Source organism: Kogia breviceps, chromosome 12, assembly GCF_026419965.1.
Source record: "Kogia breviceps isolate mKogBre1 chromosome 12, mKogBre1 haplotype 1, whole genome shotgun sequence".
Lineage (NCBI taxonomy): Eukaryota > Metazoa > Chordata > Mammalia > Artiodactyla > Physeteridae > Kogia > Kogia breviceps.
The window spans coordinates 93,076,190-93,100,276 of record NC_081321.1 but is presented as its reverse complement, the minus strand read 5'-3'; the positions used below and the strand labels follow the sequence as shown (position 1 = coordinate 93,100,276).

The window sequence follows — 24,087 nt, the reverse complement described above, 5'->3', positions numbered from 1 at the left end:
CAAGGAGAGAGAGCCCAGGGCCTGCACTCCCAGCATGAGACGGATAGATGGAAGGGAAGGGAATTGACATTGCAGGAGCACCTGCTGTATGCTCAGGACTGTGCTGGGCTCTTTGAAGGTGTTAACTCAGCGAATGTTCAATCAACCCTGTGTAGTAGGTATGTCCCTTGGTGCTAAGAACTTGCCCAAAGTCACACTGCTGGGAAATGGTTTATATGGGAGGGGACTTGAACCCAGGGTAGCCAGACTCCGGGTGGTAGGAGGGCCTTCGAATAGCGGCCCCTGCCCCAGAGACACCCCCAGGATGCAGGGAGAAGTAGGTGAGTTCAAAGTCTAGCCCCAGGGGCTTTCCTGGTGGCGTGGTGGTTAAGAATACTCCTGCCAATGCAAGGGACACGGGTTCAAGCCCTGGTCCGGGAAGATCCCACATGCCGTGGAGCAACTAAGCCCGTGCACCACAACTACTGAGCCCGCATGCCACAGCTACTGAAGCCCACGCGCCTAGAGCCCATGCTCCGCAACAAGAGAAGCCACAGCAATGAGAAGTCCGCACACCACACTGAAGAGTAGCCCCCGTTCACCAAAACTAGAGAAAGCCCGCGCACGGCAACAAAGACCCAACGCAGTCAAAAATAAATAAATAAATAAATTTATAATAACAAACAAAACCCCAAAGTCTAGCCCCACCACTTCCCAGATGTGTGGCCTCAAGTAAGTCACTTCCCTTCTTTGAGCCTCAGATTTCTTGCCCCAAGACAGGGACATAAAACTCTCCACCTCAGAGTGGGGTGGTGAGCCTTCCCGAGACAGTGCCTGCGGGGCTGGGTTGTTTTATTCTGAGTCTTATCACTTGTCCCTGGGGTCTCCTGGAGAGCCTGCCTCTTCTGTCCCGGGACAACCCTTTGAGGGTCAAATGTCCCAAGAAGTTCCCCCGAGTCTCCTCTTCTCCTGGCTAAATAGCCCCCTGCCCTTGCCAGGCCCCACAGCCTGCTCCCTGTCCTCTGACCCTCGGAGATCTATGCCAGGGCCGGTCATGGGGCTGAGCAATGTGTGACCAGGGCAGGGCCTAGGTCCAGTCCCACTCTTGATCTGGATACCACACTCAACACCCCAGCCCTCCGGGAACTGAGAGTTTTCGGCAGCTGGAGCCCGTTGATGATTCACGGGGAGCTCCCTGTCAACTGAAACACCTGCCTCCATCTTTTCATAGCCAGACCCTCAGCCCCCCGGGCTGGCCCTGCAGACCCCCGGCCCTTCCCAGGTGCATGGTCTGGGGCGGCCCAACGTGCTGGCTAAGGCTCCAGAGGACCTCGGCTCCGTTCCCTGTTGCGAGAGGCTCAGCCCCATCTGGAGGTTTGCGTGGGACCCCAGGGCTGGCCCAGGGGCAGACACCTGCTCTTGCCCTGGCCTCCCGCGCCCCTCTCACCACGGAGGACGAGTCGCTGGTATCATCAGGGGCTTCGCAGTCAGGGCTGGAGCTGGTGCCAGAGTCAGGGCTCTCGTTGAAGCTGCCGCACAGGGAGGAGGCCAGGCCCTCCAGGTAGGGTGCTGCCTCGGGTTCCTGGCTCCTGGGGGTGGCTGTGAGGCCCTCTGCAGGGAGCCCTGCTGATGGGCCCCTGGGAGAGGAGACAGACCCATGACTTTTTCCCTCAAAGTGATGGGAATTAAGGAGTAACACCCCACCACCACCCAGGTACACACACAGCTCACTTTTGAGTGGAGGCGAGAGCTAACCCCGAGGGCTGCCTGTGCTCCGCCCTTCACGTGGGCTGCCTCGTTTAGCTCCAACAGCCTCCCTTCGAAGTGAGTGTAAAGACTCCCATTTTACAGATGAAGAAACTGAGGCTCAGAGAGGTCAAGGGACTGGCCAAGGTCACAGAGCTAGGAAAAGGCAGAGATGCACTGTGAACCAGGGCTGTGGCCTCAGCCCCCACCATGTTACTGGAGCAGGAGAGAGGACCCCAAAGCTCGGTAAGACTAAGACAGAATCATGCTGGGCTAATAGGGGGCTTTGAGAGGGAGCAGGGCTCCAGGGGCAGTGACAGGGCCACTGGTCTGGATGCCAAGGGAGGGAGCTGTAGAGAAAGCCCTGCTTTAAGGAAGCCAGTAGGTTAGAGCTGGCAGTATCCCCAAAAAGTGACCCACAATGGACACCAAGTGGGGAAAGTGGTGGGGAGGTGTGATGAACTGGGAGATTGGGATTGACATACATACACTAATATGTATAAAATGGATAACTAATAAGAACCTGCTGTATAAAAAACAAATAAAATTCTAAAATTCAAAAAAAAAAGAGTCACCCACAGATTGGCCTACAAGACAGAAAAGAGTGATGACCCTTAAAAGAGGTCAGTGGTCAAATAAGTTTGAGACATATTACACTCTTCTCCTACCTTCCCCACCCAAAAGCACAGTGCATGCTAGCAAACTAAAAGCTCTGACAAGTCCTGCAAAAAAGATACTCAAATTTGTTTATACCAGACTTTCTGAAACATATTTGATGGCAGGGCTGTTTTTTGTTTTTTTAAAAAATAATGCCTACCTATGAGGAACACATGTTTGCAAAACAATGCTGATTTGATTCAATCCCTCTCCTTTTTTAAACAGGGAGACTGAGGTATAAAAAGAGGGAATAACTTGCCCAAGGTCCCACAGCCCATCAGGCAAGGAGCTGAAGCTGGAACCCAGGTTTCTAGACCCTCAGCCATGCCCTCCCAAGGCACCATGGCCCCAAAGAGGGACTTCGGTCCAATTCAGGCCCCCCGGGGTGGAGGGAATTCCAGAGCCTAGGGGCAGTGCACAGTCAGGAAGGTGGGTGATAAAAAGCGCCCCTGGGTGCTGAGACTGTTTAATCTTTTAAAGCTGTGCAAAGGGAACCAGGAAATGTGAGTGGGCTGTGGGCCGTGCCCACTGCAGGGTGGGTGCGTGGCTGCTCCATCCCCTGAGCTAGGGCCCATGGAACATGCCCACTGCTGCCTGTACCCAGGCCGAGTGGACTGACCACGTGACCCATGCCAACAGCCATCACAGACGGAGGCTGCCATCCTGAAGGGGTGTGGGGTGGGATGGGTGAGGGCGTCCAACCCCGGGAACCCCTCCTCAGGCCCCAGGGTTCTACCCACCTCTCAGGCCCTGGCCCAAGGGCTGAACCCACCACAGACTGGCCGTCGGAGGTCAAGGCACCGAGCGGGTCCTCAGGGGCGGCCGGGCGGCGGGGCAGGTCGCAGTAGGGCGCCTCAGCACTTGGAGGGCTCCCGGGCTCCTGAGGCAGAGTTGGAGAGGAGGCAGCTCGTCGCCCACGTGGGGGCTCCCCTCCCCCTGTGCAGCCCCTCCCCCCACCAGGTGGTGTGGAAGAGTCTCCAGACAGCTCCTCCTGGGATCTCCACTTCTCAGGGAGAGCTGTCTATCAGACTGGAAGTGCTCCTTGGGACCCAAGCTGGGGGCTGGCAGAGGTACAGGGTATGTGCATGCGCACACGTCTACAGGTATGTGTTCGTATAAATTCCTGCGTGTGTGCAGGTATGCGCGTGTGCACGCATGTGTATGCATGTCTGGTGGGTACACTGATGCGTCTGTTTGCAGAAGTGCATGTACGTTTATTTATGTGTTTATAAACACACGCATTAGCATACCCACCTGACTTGTGTACACACGCAAGCACGTGTGTGTCGGCACATATGTATGAGTATGTGCCTGAGGATGTGAAGTGCACAAAAGGACCCAAAAGGGTCTTCTGTCGCCGCCAGAACTCAAGGATGAGGGGGGAGAGGGAGGATTAAGCTAGCCTGGAGAATGAAGGAAAATGTCTGAGGCAGGAAGAGGTAGTCTGAGGCAGGAGGAGATGGGAAGGAAGACCTTGGAGAAAAGGAGAGATGTGCGCTCCTAAAGGAGGGCCAGGGGGCTCCAGGGCTGGAAGGTCAAGGCTCCAGGGGTTGGGGGCAGGGCCCCTGAGCTGACTGAGGGTTTCTCTCTCCCTCCTGCCCTGAGCAGGGCCACACCTGCGAAGGCTGGTGCTGGGCTCACCCGGGGGAATGGCTGAGCACCTCCGGGAAGGCCCCCCCATTCCTCCCCACCTCCCAGGGTGGCAGGGCCCTCCCCCGGTGAGGGGGACAGCGGCCACGGCACCCTGCACCCCGCCTCCTCTCGGATTACCTGGGCGGCGGGCTCCGGCAGTGGCGGCTGGCGGCTGTCAGCACCCTCGTCCCCGGGGGGCTCCAACTCAGGCCCCCACGCCGCTGCCCTCCCAGGCCCCGACTCTGGGCCGAGGCGGCGGCAGCCGAGGCAGTGGAAACCTTAGAGGGGCCGGCTGCGGGAGCAGGGGCCCCTCATTACTGTTTCATAAGCCGGGGCCCAGCCAAGAACAATGCAGGACATGAAACCGCAGGAACCCGATCCTCGCGGCTCACCTGAGAGCGGGGCTGGGCAGGGGCCTGGGCACGGGCTCCCTGGGGACCTTGGAGCCCAGAACCGGGGCAGAGGCCACAGCCTGGCTGCAGCCCTGGGGTGGGCACAGAGTCTCCGGGTTCCAAGAAGGCTGCCACTCTGGGACCTGGGCAGTGCCAAGGAGTGGGGCTGGGGTGTTTGCCGCGCCATCCAAGCCAGAGAAGGAAGGCCCATCTGGATTCAGTTTCGCCCCCTGCCCGGGAGCCAGATTCTGATCAGCGCTCCACAGCGGGAGGTGTCAGATCTGCAGCCCGGCCTGGCGCCTTGGCTACCCTGGGGACCTTGCCGCGTGAATGAGGAGGGAGCGGCGCTCTGGACATCATCAAGGGGTCCCAGCCCAGCTGGGCCCAGCAGGAGCCCCAGCCTGTCGCGGTACCTCCTCCCTGCTTTCACCTCCAGCCCCCTGTCACTACCCACCATCCACACGAGTAGGCCCAGCAACTAATCCCCAGCTCTGATTTCCTGTCTGGCGGGTCAGCACAGGCTCTGGCCTCAGACAGTCATCAGGCCCAATCCTGGCACCTCCACTTCCCAGCTGGGTGACCTCAGCCCAGTGACTTCCTTCTGAGCCTGGTTTCCTCATCTACAAAACGGAGGTGATTAATGGTGATTAATTAATAAATAATGTAAAAACATTCAAGAGAATTTTATTAGTGTTAAATCAATAAAATGTTAACTACACTTAAGAATAGATGCATTGAAAAGGAATGTGTGGGGCCTGGCATACACCAAGACCCTCCCCCCTCCATCCAGAACCTGGCCATGACCTGGTCAAGGCTGTGTGATTTCCAGGGATAAGCCCTCCTCACACCTCCCAGCCTGGGAGACTCAGCTGAGAGCAGAGCAGAGATGCATCCAGAGCCCAGGATCATAGATGAGCTGGAGCAAGCTTCTGGGAAAGGTTTGCTCTGTGACCTGGGGCCCTTTCTTTCTTTTTTTTTAAAAAAAATAAATAAATAAGTTTATTTATTTATGGCTGCATTGGGTCTTCGTTGCTGCGCGTGGGCTTTCTCTAGTTTCGGTGAGTGGGGGTTACTCTTCAATGCAGTGTGCAGGCTTCAGTAGTTGTGGCACATGGGCTCAGTAGTTGTGGCTCACAGGCTTAGTTGCTCCACGGCATGTGGGATCTTCCCAGACCAGGGCTCGAACCCATGTCCCTTGCATTGGCAGGCGGATTCTTAACCACTGCACCACCAGGGAAGTCCCTGCATTTTCTAACATAGGTGAAGATGTCAGAACTGGCTCTAGCCCCAGGTGATATCTTTATCAGGCCCCTCAGGGATGAGTTTGTGCTGGAGTGTAATTAAGGATCTGGCTGGGGGATGGATGCTTTTTTAACACACAGATTTTGTGACTCTAAGTGTTTGAAACTGCTCATCCATGAGCAGGATTTTCATCAGTGCCAGATCCTGATGACTTGAAAGCCTCTATCTCCTGCAGAGGTCTGGCTCCTGAGCTCCTCATATTAAGTAAACTCCTCTCATCTCCAGTGTGTCCCCCAGGCACCTCTCACTCACCACCCCAAACAACTCCAAAGGGGCCTCCCATTCCAAGAACCCTGCCTCAGAAAATAACACAGCAGTCAGCCATGTTCCAGATGTTCCAGTCTCTCCATGTTACTCAGTTGCCAAATCCTTTAGATTCTCCTATTCAGTTAGTTCTGAAATGTGTCCATTTGTCTCCATCTCAAAATCTCCAGCATCAGGGACTTCCCTGGTGGTCCGGTGGTTAAGACTCCATGCTCCCAATGCAGGGGGCCCGGGTTCAATCCCGGGTTGGGGAACTAAAATCCCACATACCGCAACTAAGCCCACGGGCCTCAACAAGAGAAGCCTGCGTGCCGCAATGAAGACCCAGTGCAGCCAAAATAAAATTAGTTAATTAAAAAAAAAAGTCTCTGGGGGACTTCCCTGGTGGTGCAGTCATTAAGAATCTGCCTGCCAATGCAGGGCACATGGGTTCAAGCCCTGGTCTGGGAAGAACCCACATGCTGTGGAGCAACTAAGCCCGTGCGCCACAACTACTGAGCCTGCGCTCTAGAGGCTGTGAGCTACAACTACTGAGCCCGCATGCCACAACTGCTGAAGCCCACGTGCCTAGAGCCCGTGCTCTGCAACAAAGAGAAGCCAACACAATGAGAAGCCCGCGCACCGCATGGAAGAGTAGCCCCCGCTCGCCGCAACTAGAGAAAGCCCGTGTGCAGCAACAAAAACCCAATGCAGCCATAAATAAAAAATTAAAATTAAAAAAAACCTCTCTGTCACATCTGATATGAGTAATTGCACTTTTTCCTCATTGGTCACCTTGTTCATTCTCACTCCCTGCTGTCCATTCTCTGTCCTGCAGTCAGAGTGACTTTTGAAAATGCAAATCTGATCACATCACTCCCCCTGTTTAAAATCTTTAGTGGCTCCCCATGCCTCCCAGGAAAAAGTCCAAGGTTCTCAGCATGTCCACAAGCCCCACAGGCTGGTGAGACCCAGCCCCCACCCCATTCTCCATCCTTGGCTTCTCTCCACCCTCCAGTGTGCCTCTTCCTTTCTGCATCAGGGGCTTTGCACTTACTGTTCCCTTCCTCTCCTCTTACCCCAACTTCACTGGCGATGCCCTCATAGCCCCTAGCAAGCAGCTAAAGTATCATTTCCTTGGAGAAACATTCCCCGAATGCCCTATCATTTACCCTCATGCCACTTGCTGTTCCTTTACAACATTTATTACCACCATGATTACAAAATTATTTGCATGATTACTTTCTTCGTCTCCATTTCTCTTGCTAGACTACAAGCCCATGAACCAGGAACTGTGTCTGTTCTATTTGTCACTGTTTCCCCAATATCTAGCATAATGCCTGGCACATTTTAAGCACTTATTCAATATATGTGAACACACGAGCTGGCCCAAGGTCTCGGCTGGGAAGTGGTGGGACTGAGACTAGAACTCAGACCTGTCTGAATCCAAGTTTCTCCTCCTGTTCCATGCTTGCCATCTCCCCACCCATCGGGAGAAGGTCATTTGTATGGGAGGTGGACTCACAGGGATTTCAGGCAACTGTTCCCTGAACTTGGGGGTGAGGGTAGGGGAGCTGTTTTTGGAGGTATCAGGACAGGTAGAAAAGAATCTCCCAGGTTTATTTTTCTGGTCGGGAAGGAGGAAGAAAGGAAACGAATGTGTATCGAATTAGCCACATGTGACTTGGGCTAAGCAGGGCCAGATGCCCTGGGTGAGAAGACTTGTTGCCCCACTTTACCCATTAGGAGAGTGAAACCAGAGCAGTCAATGACCCAAGGTCACACAGCAGGTAAATGGCAAACCTAGGACTGGAACTCTGGTCTGCTTGGCTCCAAAGCTGAACAGCAACTCCCTTATAATGGCCACCTCTTAGAGGCTAATGCCTGCATGGAGATGGCTGCCAGGCTCAAGAGAAGCCTCACGTCCCACTGAGAATGACAGAGCCATGAGCGGGTCAAGGCTGCAGCGCCCTTGGAGATTCACAGTTCCGTGCTTCTCATAGCTCTGGGTTTACTTGGACCAGGGCTTAGCCTGAAACCTCATCCATCACAAAGTGAGAAAATACCTCCCCTTTCACTCCTTCAGTACCTTCAAGGAGAAAGTCTCCAGTGGATGTGGGGTATCTTTAATGGCTAACACCTACCACTCTCCCTTTTTAACAGAGAGACAGCAGGGCTCAGGCTCAGAACCTTTAGCTGACAATGCTCTCTAGTTAGAATTTAGTGACATTTCTGGGTTGCTTTCTTTTTTCCTTTGGACCTTCTATATAAAGAATATGATTCCATGGGCTTCCCTGGTGGCGCAGTGGATGAGAATCTGCCTGCCAATGCAGGGGACACGGGTTTGAGCCCTGGTCTGGGGAGATACCACATGCCGCGGAGCTACTGGGCCCGTGAGCCACAATTACTGAGCCTGAGCGTCTGGAGCCTGTGCTCCGCAACAAGAGAGGCCGTGATAGTGAGAGGCCCGCGCACCGCGATGAAGAGTGGCCCCCGCTTGCCACAACTAGAGAAAGCCCTCGCACAGAAACGAAGACCCAACACAGCCATAAATAAATAAATAAATTAATTAAAGAATATGATTCTAGTTTTCTATTTGTGGTGGTGATGTAAAGTTTTGTTTTCATATAAGTGAAAAAACACATATTGATTTAATGGACAGTATGGTAAGTAATAGGTTATATGAGGCTTGGCAAAAAAATCGTAAGAGCAGGAGGAGAATAACTGGCATTTGGGAAGCATTAACACGGTCCCACCACCTCATTGTACAGACTGGGAAAACTGAGGCTCTGACCACAAGGAAGGTCAGTGTCTGAGTTCAGCTGCAAGTTAGTGGCCCAGCCAGGCACCCCCATCACAGGCTCCCCTGTCCCAAACCACCACTCAGGAAAGCCTGCCCACCTGATGCCTTGCTCTGTGGGCCTCCTCAGGGTGGAAGCAGTTTTGACAGCATCTCTGGGCAAGCACATTAGCTTCAAAGTGTTCACAGGGGGCATTCCCAGCCACCCCCTCCATATCAGTTGAATCAGGCCAGGGCAGCTCCTGCAATCTGATGGTCGGGCCTGGGAAGAATTAGGGGTGGGGGGAGGCAAAGACCAGCTGACTGGCTGGCAGCCCACCTGGACTCCAGCCCCAGCTTGCCCCCAGACAGCCAAGGACCAAGGAAATGAGGTTATCCATCAATTCTTTCACCTGTTCACGTATTCACTCAACAAACACTCATTAAGCACCTCCTAAGCACCAGGCACTCTGCCAAACATTTGACATGTGATTTCTAGCCGTTACTGCAGTGTTGCTCAAAGCGTATTTTGAGGACCCTGCGTTAGACTCAGCTGAGCTGCTCATAAAATGCATATTCCCAGTTCCTTCCCTGATCCACCCAGCCAGAATCTCTGGAGGTGAGGCACTTACACAAGGCATTTATACAATGCATTTTATACATGTCTCCTAGGCGATTCCAATGCACCCCAAAGTTTGAGTGCCCTTGCCTTACAGTTATCCTGCATTGTAGATAAAATTAATGCCAATTTCAGATGAGGCAACTAAGTCTCACAGAGATTCCATAACTTGTTCAAAGTCCCAGTGGCTGAAATGGATTCAAACCCAGTCTTTGTGCCTCCCCATCCTCTCAGAGGTGGGCGTGAGGGACACTGGATCACACTGCCAACTCCCACAGGTCCCTTGGGAAACCCTGAGAGTGAGGCAAGTGGCCAGCCAGGTATTTTCAGAATTGAGGACAAAATCATGACTGAAAGTGAACAACATAAGGTCACACTGCAAGTCTGGCAGAGCTCAGCCAAAGAGAACCCCTGGTGTTGTGATAAGCACAGGGCTCTTCCTCTGGGTGCCACTGAGGGCTCCAACCCCAGGCCCGGGCGGGGCGGGGCAGCCCCGTCAGATGCTCTCCTCACCCCAGCAAGCGGGGTGGGGTGAGAGGAATCCATATCCCCAAACACACATGCACCTTACTGTGCCCCCAGGTCATCTGCTCATACCTGTCGAGTTTCCTCCAAAGCGTCGCAGGGGATCCGGCCTTAGTTGCCAATCTTGGGGGAGAGCTGGGGAATTTCACATCCTCCCCTGGGGCAACCAGGGAGAAGATTCCTGGCTCCTTCACCATCAGACCTGGGAAAGTGGCAGGGCACGGTGGAGGTTGGGGGCACCACTGGCCCTTCAGTGCCCCGGGGTCTCCAATTCTCCACGAGCTGTTATCTCCCCGCGTCCTTCCCCGTTCCCAGTAGTTCAGAGGGTTAGGCATCCGTCCTGCCCAGCCTGGGCGGTTCCTTCCCAATCCCGCCACATAAAGGAGCAACGCCTGGGACTGAAAAGCAGCTTAATCCCCTGTGGGCGGGTGTGGGGTGCTCTTATACACATGCCCCTCACTGCTCCCGCGTCCCCCTCCCACCCCCAACCAATTGGCAGAATCCTTCTCTAAAATGCACTTTAGGTGTGGATATAACAATGAAAAACCTTCAGCGTTCATGCATGCCCCACCCGGGGAATGGACCCCTGGACCTCTCTCCATCCAGCTAGTCAGACAGTCCTTCCCCGTGTCCCTCACCCCTCTACCTTTTCCCACTAGCCTTTCCTCCCTCTCAACCTTTCCGCTCGCGGTACTAACCTCGGCTCGGGTTTCCACACACAAGGGGGTGATGGGGTGGGGTGCCAGGGGTCACAGCTTTTCTATTTCAACAATGAATCAGAACATTGCCTGGGAGGTGGGCGAAGACCACGCCCCTGCCGCTCTCGCATAGGCTCTTTCTAGGTGCTTCATTTACATGAAGACCTTGGGATTGGACAACCCGAGGGCAAGGGGCGGGGCGGAGGCGGGCGGCGCCCAGATGCCTCCGAGGGCCGGACCCGCTGCACGCTCAGCCCGAGCAGCGGTGGCAGGGTTCACAGGGGGTTCTTGAGAGGGCTGGCACTGGAGGTTCTGGCTCTTTTTAATCTCTTTCCCTTCGGTTCGTTCCCGCCACAGTCTCCTAGGCTGGCTTTGGCTCTGCGTCTCAGTTTTCTTATCTGTAAAATGAAGGTGGCAGTAGTACCTGTGAGGATGAAATGAAATGCCCAGGGGTTTTCGACCATTTGCACATCTATTTGCACACTTCCACTGATGTGGAGCTCACTCACAAAATGCAAAGCTCCTCCTTTTTAAAAAATATGCCTTCTATTCTAAGCTAACATTCTGCACTATGTGCCAGCTTCTATTCCAAAATCTTTACATCTATGAGGACGTAGTAACCTGAAGGATTAAGTACCAAGATCCTCATTTCACAGCAACTAGGATCAGAGAAATTAACTAATTCGCCAGCGTCACCCAGCTAGTAAGCGGCAGAGCCAAGACTAAAACCCTGCTGTGTCTGGACTCCACCAACCAATACAGAGCACCTTCACTCACCAGTTCACTCAGACATTCACAGGTACCTGGCACATGCCAGGCCTGTGCTGGGCACCAGGAATATGATAACATGAATAAGACGTGGCTCCCTCTGAGAGGGGGAGCCCGCTGATCAGGGGGAGAGACAAAGCCCTGAACAGGTCATCCTGGCCCAGGACGGAGTGGGTGAAAGCACACCTTCCTAACAAGGATAATGATCTTTCTGCTCAGCCCCAATTACTGTAAGCAAAACAGGGAGCAGTGAGGCTCTAGCACTTATAGTAAGGCGATGGGATCGTGAGACAGTTACTTGACCTCTCTGAGTCAGGGGGTGGGTGGGTGCTTCGTTTGAGTTTGAAACTCAGGGTATGGCCCCAGCTCTCGAGCCCCCACCAACCAGTAAAATCTGGAGCCAACTCAGCGTGGCACTCCAGACACTTCAATTCATTCAATACTTACAGAGCCCCTACTTTGTCCATTGTGTGTGCTGAGGACACATCAGTGAACAAAAGAGTGAACCTCCTATTTTTGTGGCACTTACATTCTAGTGGAGACAAACAGATCCCAAACAAGATAAAGAAGCAATATATGGAGTATGTCGGCTGGTGATAGGTGCTAAGGAGAAAAATGAAGGGGTCAGGCGGTTGGAAGTGGCTGGTGTGGGGAGAGCATTACTTTTTAAATAAGGTGGTCAGGAAGTATTTACAGCTGGATCTCATATATATATACACATATATATTTAGTCAATAAAACAATTCCAATGGCTCTATTTCTTATTTAACGTTACAAAAAGCCAAAAATAAATATTTAGAAAATGTTAAACATTAATAAATAAGGTGGTCGGCGATGGCCTCTCTGAGATATCGACCTTTGAGCAAAGACCTGGAGAAGACGTGGCAGTGAGCCTGCAGGTCCTGGGAAAAGTATTTCAGGCTGAGGGGAAAGAAGCAGCGAGGCTGGAGGGGGAAGAATAAGGAGGTGAGGGGGAGAGTCAGTGGGCAGGATTGGTGGGCTGTCCTGAGTGCTCTCCGCAGCTCTGGAGCTGCCTGGTTGCATTCCTCCAGGGCAGGGAAAACAGTTGCGGTGGGGTGGACTGGGGTTGCACAGCAGCCAGGGTCCTGAAGGGGGCCGGTGAGCCAAGGGTGTGTTAGGATGAATGAAGGGGTCTGTTGGAGGAAGCCCCCTCCTGTGGGGGACAGTGGTTACTTTCATCCCTGTGATTGGGAAGGGCAGCTACAACCCCATTGTATAGATGGGAAGCTTAAGACTCAAGCAAGTTGCCCAAAGCCACCCAGACCCTCGATGACAGTGCCTGATCTGAAAACACACTCTTGAGCTCTGTGGGATGGCTCAGGGCATAATGCTGGCAGCCAGGGCAGCATCACCACTTGTCACCATTTAGCCCCAGCCTCCCATTCCCCTTTCTGCTCCCTGAAGAGTCTGTGCCTGCTCACCTCCACCCCTTGGCTCACGCCCTTGCCCTCGGCGCAGACACACCTCTTCAGAGATTTGGGGAAGCAGAACAATAAGTGACAGTTCTAATCCCACTCTACCCCCGTGAGCTTCAGTTTCCTCACTGATCAAGCGGGAAGGGTCATCCCAGGCCTCCGGGCTCACAGGCCTGTTGAAATGTCACATGGTCTGGGCAGGCAAGGTAGAGATGCAGGGGGCTGTGACCCGGTGGAGCAGGGGCTGGAAGGTATGAGTCTCTAAAGCGGTCATCAGGGCTGGCTCCAGCCCAAAGCTACCTACACTGTAAAGTGGTGATCCAAAGCCCGCAGAAGCTGGAGAAGCTGCAAATCTGAACTTGTATATAAAACCTCAAAAAATTTTAAATATGGCTAAGTCAAATTGTTTTTAAACATTTTGTGAGTCAAACCAAACTAATCCTCAGGACTTCTCTTTTATGCAGTGTCTCTGAAATGGTAAATCACATATTTTCATCCTTTAGTGATGGCTTAAATGCCCACCCCCTCCAGGAAGCCCTCCCTGGCTTCCCCAGCCTTAAGTGAGGGCTCACTCTGCCAGGATCCCGTGCAAGACTCCCGTTGTTCCTGGGGTGTCTTTCACATTGTCGACATGTGAGTGGCGCCCCCTGGAGGTAAGATCCTGGATCTCCACCCCATTTCTTTGGGTTTGTTCAGCTAGTCCGGCAGTGTTAACGTAGATATCTAGGGTGTGACTTCTTTCTTTGCGGAAGGACCCATGGCTTGGGTATATCTACCTTCTTGATCCTTCCCTGGAGATGTACATGTGCCCAGCCAGAGATGACCCTCAGCTTAAATCCCAGCTCCAACTGAGAGACAGTGAGCAGTTGGAACTCAGCTAAAACAGTGTCCTGGGGGACATCAGGGTAGGGTTGGGGGGCATCTCAATGTGCCTCACCTGCAAAATGGGCTTAATGGAATTACCTACCCTGTGGGGTTATGGTGAGAACTCAGTGAGTTAAACCAGGTAAAGAGTGACTGGTATACAGTGAGTGCTCCATAAGTATTATCTCTCCTCCTCTCTGTCCCTATAGAGACAGCTCAAGGAATGTAAATCCCTGGAGAGCACGGGCCACCCTGTCTTGCTCCCCAGTGCTAAGCACCTAATACTGGTGCTTTACTAAGCACTTCCCTACCGGTGCTCAGTAAACACTTGGTGAGAGAGCAAGTGGTTGCCTGCATGAGAGGAGGGTCTGCCCACCCCTCCCCTGGATTATTGCTGGAGGATCTTGGAGCTTCCAGTCCCCCTGGTGCACCCTGACGCTGCCATCAGGGAGATTTCTCTCAAATGAATCCCTGACTCTGACTCTCCCCAGGCTCAACCCCCACTCCCACATCGGAGGTTCCCGCTGCCCCAAGATACGGGTCCAGATCCTTAGCTCAGTATCTGAGGCCCTTAAGGGTCTGGTCCCTGCCGGCCTCTGCAGCTTTCTCCTCTCCTCTGACCATCCCTCCCACACCTTTGCTCACCAAGGGCTCTCTGCCTGCCCATCCCCTCTCCCATCCACCTGGCCATCTTCCATGACTCGTTTCAATGTCACCTCCTCTCTGTTCTGTGCCCCACTGGGCCTATACTTTATTGAACCGACCTCCAGGGTGATCTCCATGTGTCTGTCTCCCTCATGAGATGTGAGGATCATGTCTTATTATCTATAACGGGGTAACTTTTGATGTAACTTAACCTGAGACTCACGTTTTCTCAACTGTCGAATGGAGCTAGTACCCACTTCACAGTGCTGTTGTTGAGTTTATGTCATCACTGGCACATTGGAGGTGCTTGATAAATTTGTTTTCCATCCTCCTTCTTTCGGTTATTTGCCAATCATGGTGACTAAGGGGTAAGGGAGAGGGCAAAGCTCACTGGACCAGGGAAGGTTTCAGCAAGGGCCCACGGGAGATGGTTGTGGAGATGAGGAGAAAAGACTAGATTCGGAAACTTGCAGACAGGAAAGCATGGCACTAGGGCCAAGAAAGTCTCAAAAAGATTATTTCAAGCGTTACGTGGGAACACGTTGTTAGGAGGGGGAACGGGTCCAGTGTAATCCAGCCAGGACTGGCCAAAAACTTACAGCGATTCAGGTCCTGTTTCAAGAGCAGAAACACAGAAATGACCGACACAACTTCCCATTCAGAAAGCTCAGGGCCTGGCTGGGGGGAAAGAGGCAACCAGGTTATAGCATGTTCAATGTTTAAAAGAAAGAAACGCAAAGTATCCCGGGAGCCCAGATGGAGAAATGACTGATTGCCAGGTGTCAAGGAAGGCTTCCCAGAGGAGGCTCAGAGCCGAGGTGAGAAAAGGCGGAGGGCAGAGTGCAAACACCTAAAGGGCTTCTCTGGCATCTGGAGGAGGCAGACGTTTGCTCAGAACAGAACAGCTTTTCTTTTTTCTTTTTCTTTAATAATTATTTATTTGGCTGCGCCGGGTCTTAGCTGTGGCAAGTGGGATCTTTTAGTTTTGTTGCAGCATTCAGGATCTAGTTCCCCGACCAGGGATCGAACCGGGCCTCATGCATTGGGAGCCTGGAGTCCTAACCACCACTGGACCACCAACGAAGTCCCAGGAGGGCTTTTCTAAGATGGACCCGCTCACAAAAGAGCAGGCAGTGAGCCCTCCAAGCTCAAGATGAATTGGGAACCCCTCCCCAGAGCCCTCCACACAGCTAAAGGGAGGACAACAGCTCAAGTCTAGGGAACATCATCAGGTCAAGGGGATTTTGAAGAGGAAGGAAGCTGGGGCTTAACATCAGATCCCTCTCCTCCTCAGTTTCAGACGCTGGCGGGCAGTGGGCAGCTCCACCCACCCTGCTCACCTCAGCCCCGGGGGGAGAATCAGGCCACCCCAAAACAGATCCTACTAGGAAAGTTCTTTCCTCTACTGAGCTGAGGCCTGGCTCCCAATAACCATGGCCATTGCTCCTTGTTTTACTAGCACAGGCCTGACCCATCTGGGAAGTTCAGTGCGGTTAACAGGAACATCTGGATGAGCATCTGCTATGGCTTTAGTTCCACACTTGGATCCCCTCTGGACAGCCCTTTACATATTTGGCTCCTGTGTGAGAAGCTGCTGCTTGCACCCCAATACCAATCCTTCCGTTAGTAACGCAATCCCCAATTCTTAGTGGGTACACGGTTCTCCAGAAGAGACCACGGACCCCAGGCTTCCCTGCAACTAGGAGCTCCCTCTTCCTCCTGCCCTAAGCCTTTGCCACCTGCCTAATAGCACAAGCATCAAGTGTTCCTAAAAGGAGGGCCCTGACCTTCACCCCTTCCTCCTTCCTGCAGCTGAGAGGCAGATATGGTGGCTGAAGCTCAGGCAACCATCTTGGACCACGAGGTGGAACCCACGTGTTGAAAACGGCACAAAACAAAAAGCTAAAAGCCTGCCATCTCCACTACAGGCTAGCTACCTTCCATCTTTATTAACCTGAGAATTCCTCTCTTACATAAGCCAGTTATTTTAAAGTCTTGTTTCATATTACATGTAGCTAAATCTAATCTTTTCCTGATTAAGCTCCTAGAGGTCCCAAACCACAGGGCCCACAGGATGGGGAGCGACAGGAAGAATCCAGGTAGAACATGGAGAGAAAAGACAAGTTCTCCAGAGAGTTCTGACTCTATCACTTTCAATCTTAGGATTGGCAAAAATTACCATTATTCAATTTCCTTGGTCTGCTGGTTTCCGAGGGCACACGTGGGAGAGAGTGGATGAGAACTTAACACTAGTAAACATTACAAATGTACGTGTAAGTTGTAAAACATCCTACGTCATCGGGGATGGAGAAGAGAGCCCGGTACGGTGTCTCAGCGGCAGCCGCGCACACACGGAAGGCACACCTGGGAAAGTCAGGAGCCGTGGGAAGCGGTTCATGCACGTGGTCTCCCTTCAGCCTCCAGGCAGGCCTGCGAGATAGGTGTCTTATGACATCTCACACGTGGGGAAACAGTCCCAGTGAAGTCAGCAGTGAGGAGCTCACACAGTGGGCCAGCGGCTGAGCCAGGACTCAAACCCCAGCCCGGCTGTGTGTGCGAATCCCCCAGGCTCATCTCTGCTCCTGATCACAAGGGGCGGTGAGGGAGAGACTCACTGCCCCAGGTCAAGTACCAGAACCACCTGGACAGCTTGTACAAGCTCTGCCCTCTGCCCTGGATAGAGGCACCCAAACGGGGTAAGTCGCCCCACCCCAAGCATGGGGAGGACAACAGGAAGGCAGCAGGGAGAACAGGTGGAAGGAACCAAGAAGCCAGGTCACCGGGACTCCCAGCCACAAGCCCTGAGCTTCACGTTCCCACAGCCAGGTGTGGCCTTCAGACCCGCACCAGCACAAGACGGTGGGATGATGGTGACAAGGGAGAACGCCTGCCTAGTGCAGGGCCAGGGCTGCTCCTGGCAGCCCCTCCACAGGGTGAGTGGCGGGGAAGGCTGGCTCTGCAGACCCCCGATCTCTGCTCCCCTCCTCCAGGAGCCCCCCACACCCCGGGGCTGAGCAGAACCTGCGCTCCCCTCACACACACTCACTAGTCCACCAGCTGCACAGGGGCCTAGAGCTCATGTGTCTCGCCTTTGCAGTCCTAGTGTCAGCGCCCGACACAGCTCCACTAATCAGGGCGCAACCTGAAACTCCTGTGCCCTGGCCCAGTCACAGGAACCCGTCAGCGCAAGTGGGGTCCGACAGTCTCCAGAACAGATGCTCCGGCTGTCCTCACCGGCACCACATCCACCTGAGGCAGCTGGACCTGGATTCTGCCACCAGCCCAGCTCGGTCAGGAGAAGAGCAGGGAGTGTGAGTGACGTGGGTCACTAACAGGCTGGTTTCCATCGGCTCTGAAGCCGCACCTGAACGTCTCCCTGGAAGAAGTGTGAAAAAGCAGCAGGCCTCACCGAGCACCAGCCGCCCTCATGAGGGGCCTGCTCTGAAAGGGCCAGGCTTTCAGGCGAGTGGAGATGTATTTTCTTTACAAGGGACTAATCGCTCCTTCTTTGTTGGGCTCTGTCTGGGAGCTGCTGGAAGCCTGGGGAAGCTGCCCAAGTTTGGGGGGGTGAGGAACACTCCGGGACTCCTCTGTCTCCACCCCTTCAACGTCAGCTAAGGAGGCCAACAACAAGGAGAAGGGAGAGGCAAAAAGTCCCAGCCAGGAAAAGGCAGAGCCCAGCTCTGCTCACCCACCGGCCCAGGTTCCAGAGCAGCAGGGAGACCCTGGCTTCTAGCAGTGGGCGCTGGCCTTCACCCGGCTTGGGGGCCCGGGCCTAGCGCTAGCGTTTCGTGCCCACAGGGAGGACTGCTGGACAGTGAGGATGACCCACACCCCAGCAGCTCCCTCCACCCCAAACGCCTGCTCTCAGCGTGCGGCACCGGGGACAGGAACAAACCGTCCACGTGTGCGCTTACTTTCACAAATGTAATCAAGGTTTGGTGGGGTATACATTCGGGAAGATGCCCCAAACGTGGCCCTGGAGGCTCCCCCTGGCGGAGGCCAGCTCTCAGCCACCTGCGTCGGCTGGAGTCCAAGCCCCAGGCCAGAGAGGTGCTAGCCTCCCAAGTTTGGGCTGGGGAGTCAGTGCCTGGGTGCAGGCTGGCTTACGGGACAGCCAAGCTGGGACAGGACAGGTCCTTGCAGCCGAGGCTGGGGCACGGCCTGGGTCTCGGGGCTCACTCCCCGCTGTGCTGGGCTTGGCCTGTCAGCCGGCGGCGCTGGGTCTTACTGGTACGAGTGGCGCTTGGGGGCTTCTTGGTGGAGTCCTGGGCCCGGCTGGGATGTTTCCTCTTGACCTTCTTGCGCCTGTGCGCGTGCAGCAAGGCCGTGAGAGAGGAGATCCTGTGGGAGGGTGGAAGGCTGGTGAGGCTTGGGCCTCAGTCTACCCTGGGGGACAGGGTGCAGGTGGAAGTTTGGGCAGGGGGGTGAGTGAGGGCCCAGCTCATGGAGGAGAAGTCAGGACAAGCCATGGACGCCATTCCAAAGGCAGCATGCTCTGTCCCCAGAGGGCCTGCCAGCTCCTGAGCTCACAGCAAGAAAGGCCCTTACCCCAGGCACCACGGGTACCCAGGGTCAGACACTCTCAGGGGGTGGAGGTGGGGGGCAGTGAGGGAGGCCGAGGACCACTTGATGAGCAGAGCAGAGGGCTGCCCAGGGCCCCACATGTGCCCCACACCACCCACCACAGGCGCCCTCACAACACCAGCCACAGCAGCAGGCTCACAGGGGAGGACAGGCCAGGGCTCACCGCTGGGACAGCAGAGGGTCTCTGGACTTCCTGGGTAAGGCTCTGGTCGGCTTCTCCGCGGATGACGCCTCCTCCTCAGACCTGCGCCCGGCCCCTTGCTAAAGAGGCACAGAAGAAGGACTGCCACAGGGAGCGGTGGATCGAGGGGCCTGGGCTCCCTGAGCAGCTGCGGCTCTGTCGCGCGGGGGCGTGACCTGCCGCCTCCCTCACCTGGGTCGGGGCTCAGAGAAGGCCGTGGGTGGGAAGGCCACGTGTACCCTAAGGCAGGGATGACACGGGCAGAGCTGGACTCCAAAGTCCTCCACCACCACAGCCTACAGCGGACACACTCAAACACTCACAAATGAACGAACTCTAAGATGGACACGAGACTGGTCTTGGCATCAGACCTTACAGGAGAATGAGCACCTAATACAAGGTGAGCGTGAGCTCAGAAAAGATGTGATAAAGCGGTGGCCCTCGAACTTAAGGACACCGTAACCCATGCTCGGGGCTGTGGTTTACCTGGTGACTGTACGCGCACACGCATATAAACCCCTACGTGACCCAAACGCAAGTTTAACTGAAACAAACATTTCATGAGACAGCACTTGCTGTGATGCTTTCTGATATTTTCAATGATGTTGTGTTCCTTTTCTTTAAAAAAAAATGCTGGTTGGAACTTGCTATGGCTCACACCCCACAGGTCAGGGGACAGAGACATATCGTGCAGTGGGAGTGATCACAATCAACTGGTCTCTCAAGTGCTTCTAGTGGATCGACCACTTTTATCCTCCACAGCGACCCCACGAGGCAGCTGCTATCACCAGTGACCCCAAGGTAGTGGTGAAGGGAAGCAGACAAGGCAGAGGCCTGCCCAGGTTCCCACAGCCAGTAGTGGTGGAGCCGGCCTCTGAAGCCCCAGGCTCGGGGCTTTTGTCCAGGCCCTGGAGGGTACCCCAGAGGAAAGAGCCCCTCACACTGGAATCCCATGACACGGACCCACACTTAGTGACCCCCTGGCCAGCCAGGCTGCCCCTGTGTCCCCTCTTCCCTGGGGCTGCGAGGGAGACCCACCTCAGGCGGGGGCAATCCGAGCAGCCGGCTTGCTGAGAGGTCCAGGTTGCTGATGGTGGTGACGGTGACTGTGTGGTTGAGGTGGTCGTACTGCACCGGCTCTGTCTTTGCTGTCACCAGCCGGTCCAGTTCGTCTGCCTCCTCTGTGAAGGTGGGCACAGAGCCAGGCCTCAGCCCCAGGGCGCAAGTAAGCAATCTCCAGCCACCGCCCCCTGCCCCCAGCCCTGGAGCGCAGTGGCCCCCCTGCTCTATCGGAGGGCATCCAGGAAGTCCCCAGCTCCAGAGCCTGGCCTGCAAATGCTGTAAATGACCCCCAACTCTTCCCTTCATGCTCCAGGGAGACCTCAGACCCCCTGGACCCCCCAGGACAAAGCTGGAGCCACACCAGGAGCTGCTGCTTCCCCTACCCCTCCACCCCCAGTCCCTCCAGGCCTCAGAAGCTGGCCTTTCTGCTCACAATCGGTTTACCAAGAGGTCAGGATCTCCTCCTGGTCTCTGATCCACTGACAGTTAGAGACAGCTGAGGACTACCCCTGGCTGCCAGGTCACCACCAAGACCCCTAAAGCAAGGGACATCAGCTTCTGTGCACCTCACACCCCTCCCCTCCCACCCACCAAGGGATAAATAAACTCAGCCTGTTGGCTATTCTCCAGGACAGGTCAAGGATGGGATTACCCAGCGCCTCCTCTCTCTCTGCCAGCATCTTCAAGTATTCCTGGTGGCGCTGAAACGAAAGGGAAGGGAACATGGTGAGTATGGCCTCTCAGCCCAACCTCAGGCAGAGGCAACTGCTCACCTCCAGGGTGAGTAAGACCATGGCTTGAAGAGAAAGACCATGAGATCTCACCCTAAACCTTCCCCAGACCTGGGCCCACGGTGTCTCTATCTGTATAAACTGCTCCCCAGGCCTGCCCACACCTCCCCTCGTCCCTGCAGGTGCCCCTTTTCGGGCCATCGAGGCTGCAAGTCCCCTGGGAGTCAGAGACACTCTCCCGCCCTCTCCCTCTGCACCTCCACCCGGAGCTTCTTCTGCTCCTCCTTGAGCCGCTTCTTGATCTCCTCAATGGCTGCCTTCTTCCGCTGCACCTTCCGCTTGTGGAAGCCTGTCAGGTACTCCCTACAGCAGAGAGGCAAGAATGAAAGTCAGGATACAAGGAAAGAAGGGCTTGCTCCAGAAAGAGAAAAAAGAAAACACCTAATACTGCACTCACCACGTGCCAAGCACCATTCCAAAAATGTACACATTAACTCATGTAATCCTCACAGCAACCTGTGTAGTAGGTACCCACCCCATTTTACAGATGGGAGACACTGAGGCACAGAGAGGCAAGGTTACTTGCCCAAGGTCACAGAGAGTATAAGGTTAGGCAAAGAAAGGGAGATGCTGCCTCTCTCCACTCACTACCCTCCAGGGCTCTCAGCTGCCAGCAACAGGGCCAGGTGGTGGGCACAGGCTGAGGGCCTTTGAACCTAGAACAGGTGAGGGTCCCTTCTTCTCTGGCAAACTCCATTACTCAGTGAATTAAGCCACTTCTAGTGGGGCTTTCAAGGCCACCCTCACCCAGACCTCCACAAACTCTCCATTGGACCAACCCCCCAATTTGCCCAGGACCCCGCCCCTGGACTCATCTGTAAGTTGTGCTGATGCCACTCAGAGTTTCATTTTATTATTTATTTATTTATTATTTTTGGTTGCATTGGGTCTTCATTGCTGCACGCGGGCTTTCTCTAGTTGCGGCGAGTGGGGGCTACTCTTCGTTGCGGTGCCCGGGCTTCTCATTGCGGTGGCTTCTCTTGTTGCTTAGTACGGGCTCTAGGCGCATGGGCTTCAGTAGTTGTGGCACGCAGGCTCAGTAGTCGTGGCTCGCGGGCTCTAGAGCGCAGGCTCAGTGGTTGTGGCTCACGGGCTTAGTTGCTCCACGACACGTGGGATCTTCCCGGACCAGGGCTCGAACCCATGTCCTCTGCATTGGCAGGCGGATTCTTAACCACTGCGCCACCAGGGAAGTCCCACCCTGAAGTTTCTTGATGATGCTTCAGCATTTCCCTCCCTCCCCCTATCTGATCTCAGCCCCTCTCATCTCTCTAGAGCTTGCTGCGCCATTCCCATCTGTTCCGGGGCCCAACGCTAGGCTTTTCGCTGACCCACTACCATTTGCCCAGGTGGCACCCTGAGTGAGGGACATGTGATGGACCGGACGCTAAGGCTTAGGGGTCCGACTCAGGGATCCCCAGGCCTGGCGCGCACACCCCGAAGGAGCTTAGTAATCGCCTGGTGAATGAATGAATTTAAGCCACTCGTTTCATTCACTCATCGTTCATCAATAACATCTGAGTCGGCTGCGTGCGGGGCCGCCAGGCTGGGCTAAAGAGTTCGAAGCCACCGCTCGGACTGCCTAGCGGCGCGTACAGCTGCGCTGGGCGGGTTGGGGAGCGGAAAGAGAAGTAAGGGCGGGGCGGACGATTCCATTCCTCTGGGCTGGAGGTCGAGAGCGCCCGCTTCCTTCCGCGGGAGCTTCGCACCACGCCCAGAAGGCGGGACCGGAAGGGCCCTCCGCGTGAGCGTGTGCCAGCGGACCTGGCCTTAGCCTTGCCTGGTGGCCCGAAGAAGATACGGTCAAGCCTTGACACTCACCGCCGCTTCTCCTCGTCGAAGCTCAAAATGAGCCGCGGCCGGCGGCCGTCGCCATCTCGCTTCTTCTTCTTGTTGCGGCCCATAGCGGTGAGGCCTCGGCGGCGCGGCTTTCTCTCACCTGACACTTCTGGGTGCAGCGCTTCCAGCCTCCCGGATGTGCCCCGCAGAGACGCCCCGCAGTTCCGCTTGCCAGGCCCCGCCTTTTAAAGGGGCCGCCCAGCCCGTCTCCGGTCCCTCCCTTCTGCCTGTAACAGGCAAGATTCCTGCTCCTCCCCAACCCAACCCCGCGACTCCCAGCCCCACTCCCTCTCTTAGACTAACCAGGGTGAGAGCGAGACCCAGAGGTCCCAGCGCCTAGCACGGTGCCTTGCACACAGTAGGTGCTCAATACAGAGTTATTAGTGAATGGCCAAAGATTGCTGATCCTTCTTTAGATTTGGATGTCAACTCCGTGGTGGTCTCCAAGAGCACGTTTCTGGAGCCAGACTACCTGGATTAGAATCCTGGTACCCCAGTTACAGCTGTATGGTCCTGGACCAGTTGCCTTTGCTGTGCCTCAATCACCTTGTTTGTAAAAGAGGACTAATCATAGTGACTTGGTAGGTTTTGTAAGGCAGTGGTTACCAAACGTTGGCGTGCATCAGAATCCCCGGGAGGGTTTGCTGAAACCCAGATGGCTTGGGCCCACCCCAGAGTTTCTGATTCAGCAGTTCTGGAGTGAGCCCCAGAATTTGCACTTGAAGCAAGTTCTCAGGTGATTCTGATGTTGCTGGTCCACAGACCAAATTTTGAGAACCCTGACTGTGAGGGATAAGTGAGTTATGTAGCGTGTATGTATAATATAATACATGCCACACGTGTTTGCTACACAAGCCATCACCCCTCTCTGTGTCTCGGTTCCCCAAGTATGGAGTTGGGATGCAGTAACACATCCTCTGCTAAAAATGAGGGCACGAATGTGAAGGCAGTAAGTAAAACACCTGAAGGGGAATTTTAGTAGCTGGGATTGTATGCCTGAATGCCCCACTCTCAACTCGTCTGTGCTGGGTCCTGCAGACAAGCTGCTGCCCTTGCCCTTAAGGACTCATGGGTCCACAGGGTCAATGATCATTACAGTCCAGAGGATGACACCTCTGCTGTGAGGTGCACAGGAAGCTGGAGGAGCTCAGGGTTGGCACTTCCAGTGTGGAGGGCTTCCCAGAGGAGGTGACCCCAGAACAGTCCGAGAGTGCGGATAACAGACTCTTAGGACCCAATGCTCTTCTTTGACAAGTGACTGGAGCCCAGAGAGCAAGTAAGCACACACATATTGAGTGCCTACTGTGTGCCAGGCACACAGAGAAGGCAACTGTTATCTCAG

General features: G+C 54.7%; 2 protein-coding genes across 13 annotated transcripts in view; both read right to left on the bottom strand.

Moving 5' to 3' along the window:
• Window positions 1-8,966, bottom strand: part of TRIOBP (TRIO and F-actin binding protein) — a 57,632-nt gene extending 48,666 nt beyond the window's left edge. For all 4 annotated transcript variants that reach the window (XM_059082274.2, XM_067010164.1, XM_067010165.1 and 1 more), the window contains exons 1-3: window positions 8,853-8,966; window positions 3,123-3,262; window positions 1,427-1,616 (exon numbers count right to left, since the gene is read on the bottom strand). In XM_059082274.2, coding sequence (XP_058938257.1) covers window positions 1,427-1,616; window positions 3,123-3,262; window positions 8,853-8,966 — 444 coding nt within the window. The remainder of the gene's footprint in view (window positions 1-1,426; window positions 1,617-3,122; window positions 3,263-8,852) is intronic.
• Window positions 8,208-22,903, bottom strand: NOL12 (nucleolar protein 12). 9 transcript variants are annotated; one of them, XR_010835937.1, is made up of 9 exons: window positions 22,728-22,893; window positions 21,104-21,209; window positions 20,768-20,816; window positions 20,092-20,234; window positions 19,036-19,133; window positions 18,517-18,629; window positions 10,573-10,996; window positions 9,947-10,076; window positions 8,208-9,013 (listed from the first exon to the last, which is right to left on the bottom strand). XR_010835937.1 is itself a non-coding variant. In XM_067010168.1 (8 exons), the coding sequence occupies exons 1-8, from the start codon at window positions 22,808-22,810 to the stop codon at window positions 8,977-8,979; spliced, it is 759 nt and encodes a 252-aa protein (XP_066866269.1). In that variant the 5' UTR covers window positions 22,811-22,893; the 3' UTR covers window positions 8,581-8,976. The 9 variants fall into 9 exon arrangements, 4 of the variants coding, with proteins under 4 accessions (XP_066866269.1, XP_066866268.1, XP_066866271.1 ...); XR_010835936.1 differs by having other exon boundaries at window positions 8,581-9,013; window positions 10,573-10,970; XM_067010168.1 differs by lacking the exon at window positions 10,573-10,996 and having other exon boundaries at window positions 8,581-9,013.
• Window positions 22,904-24,087: the final 1,184 nt, after the last annotated feature.

Excerpts from the sequence above, each read along its gene's own strand:
- NOL12 (XM_067010167.1), bottom strand. The coding sequence starts at position 22,810 with ATGGGCCGCAACAAGAAGAAGAAGCGAGATGGCGACGGCCGCCGGCCG. Across the intron at positions 20,235-20,767 it reads AGAGAGAGAGGAGGCGCTGG|AGGAGGCAGACGAACTGGAC; the intron begins GTAATCCCATCC and ends CCACCTTCACAG. Across the intron at positions 10,077-18,516 it reads CCCAAGCGCCACTCGTACCA|GTCTGATGGTGAAGGAGCCA; the intron begins GTAAGACCCAGC and ends CCACTTTCCCAG.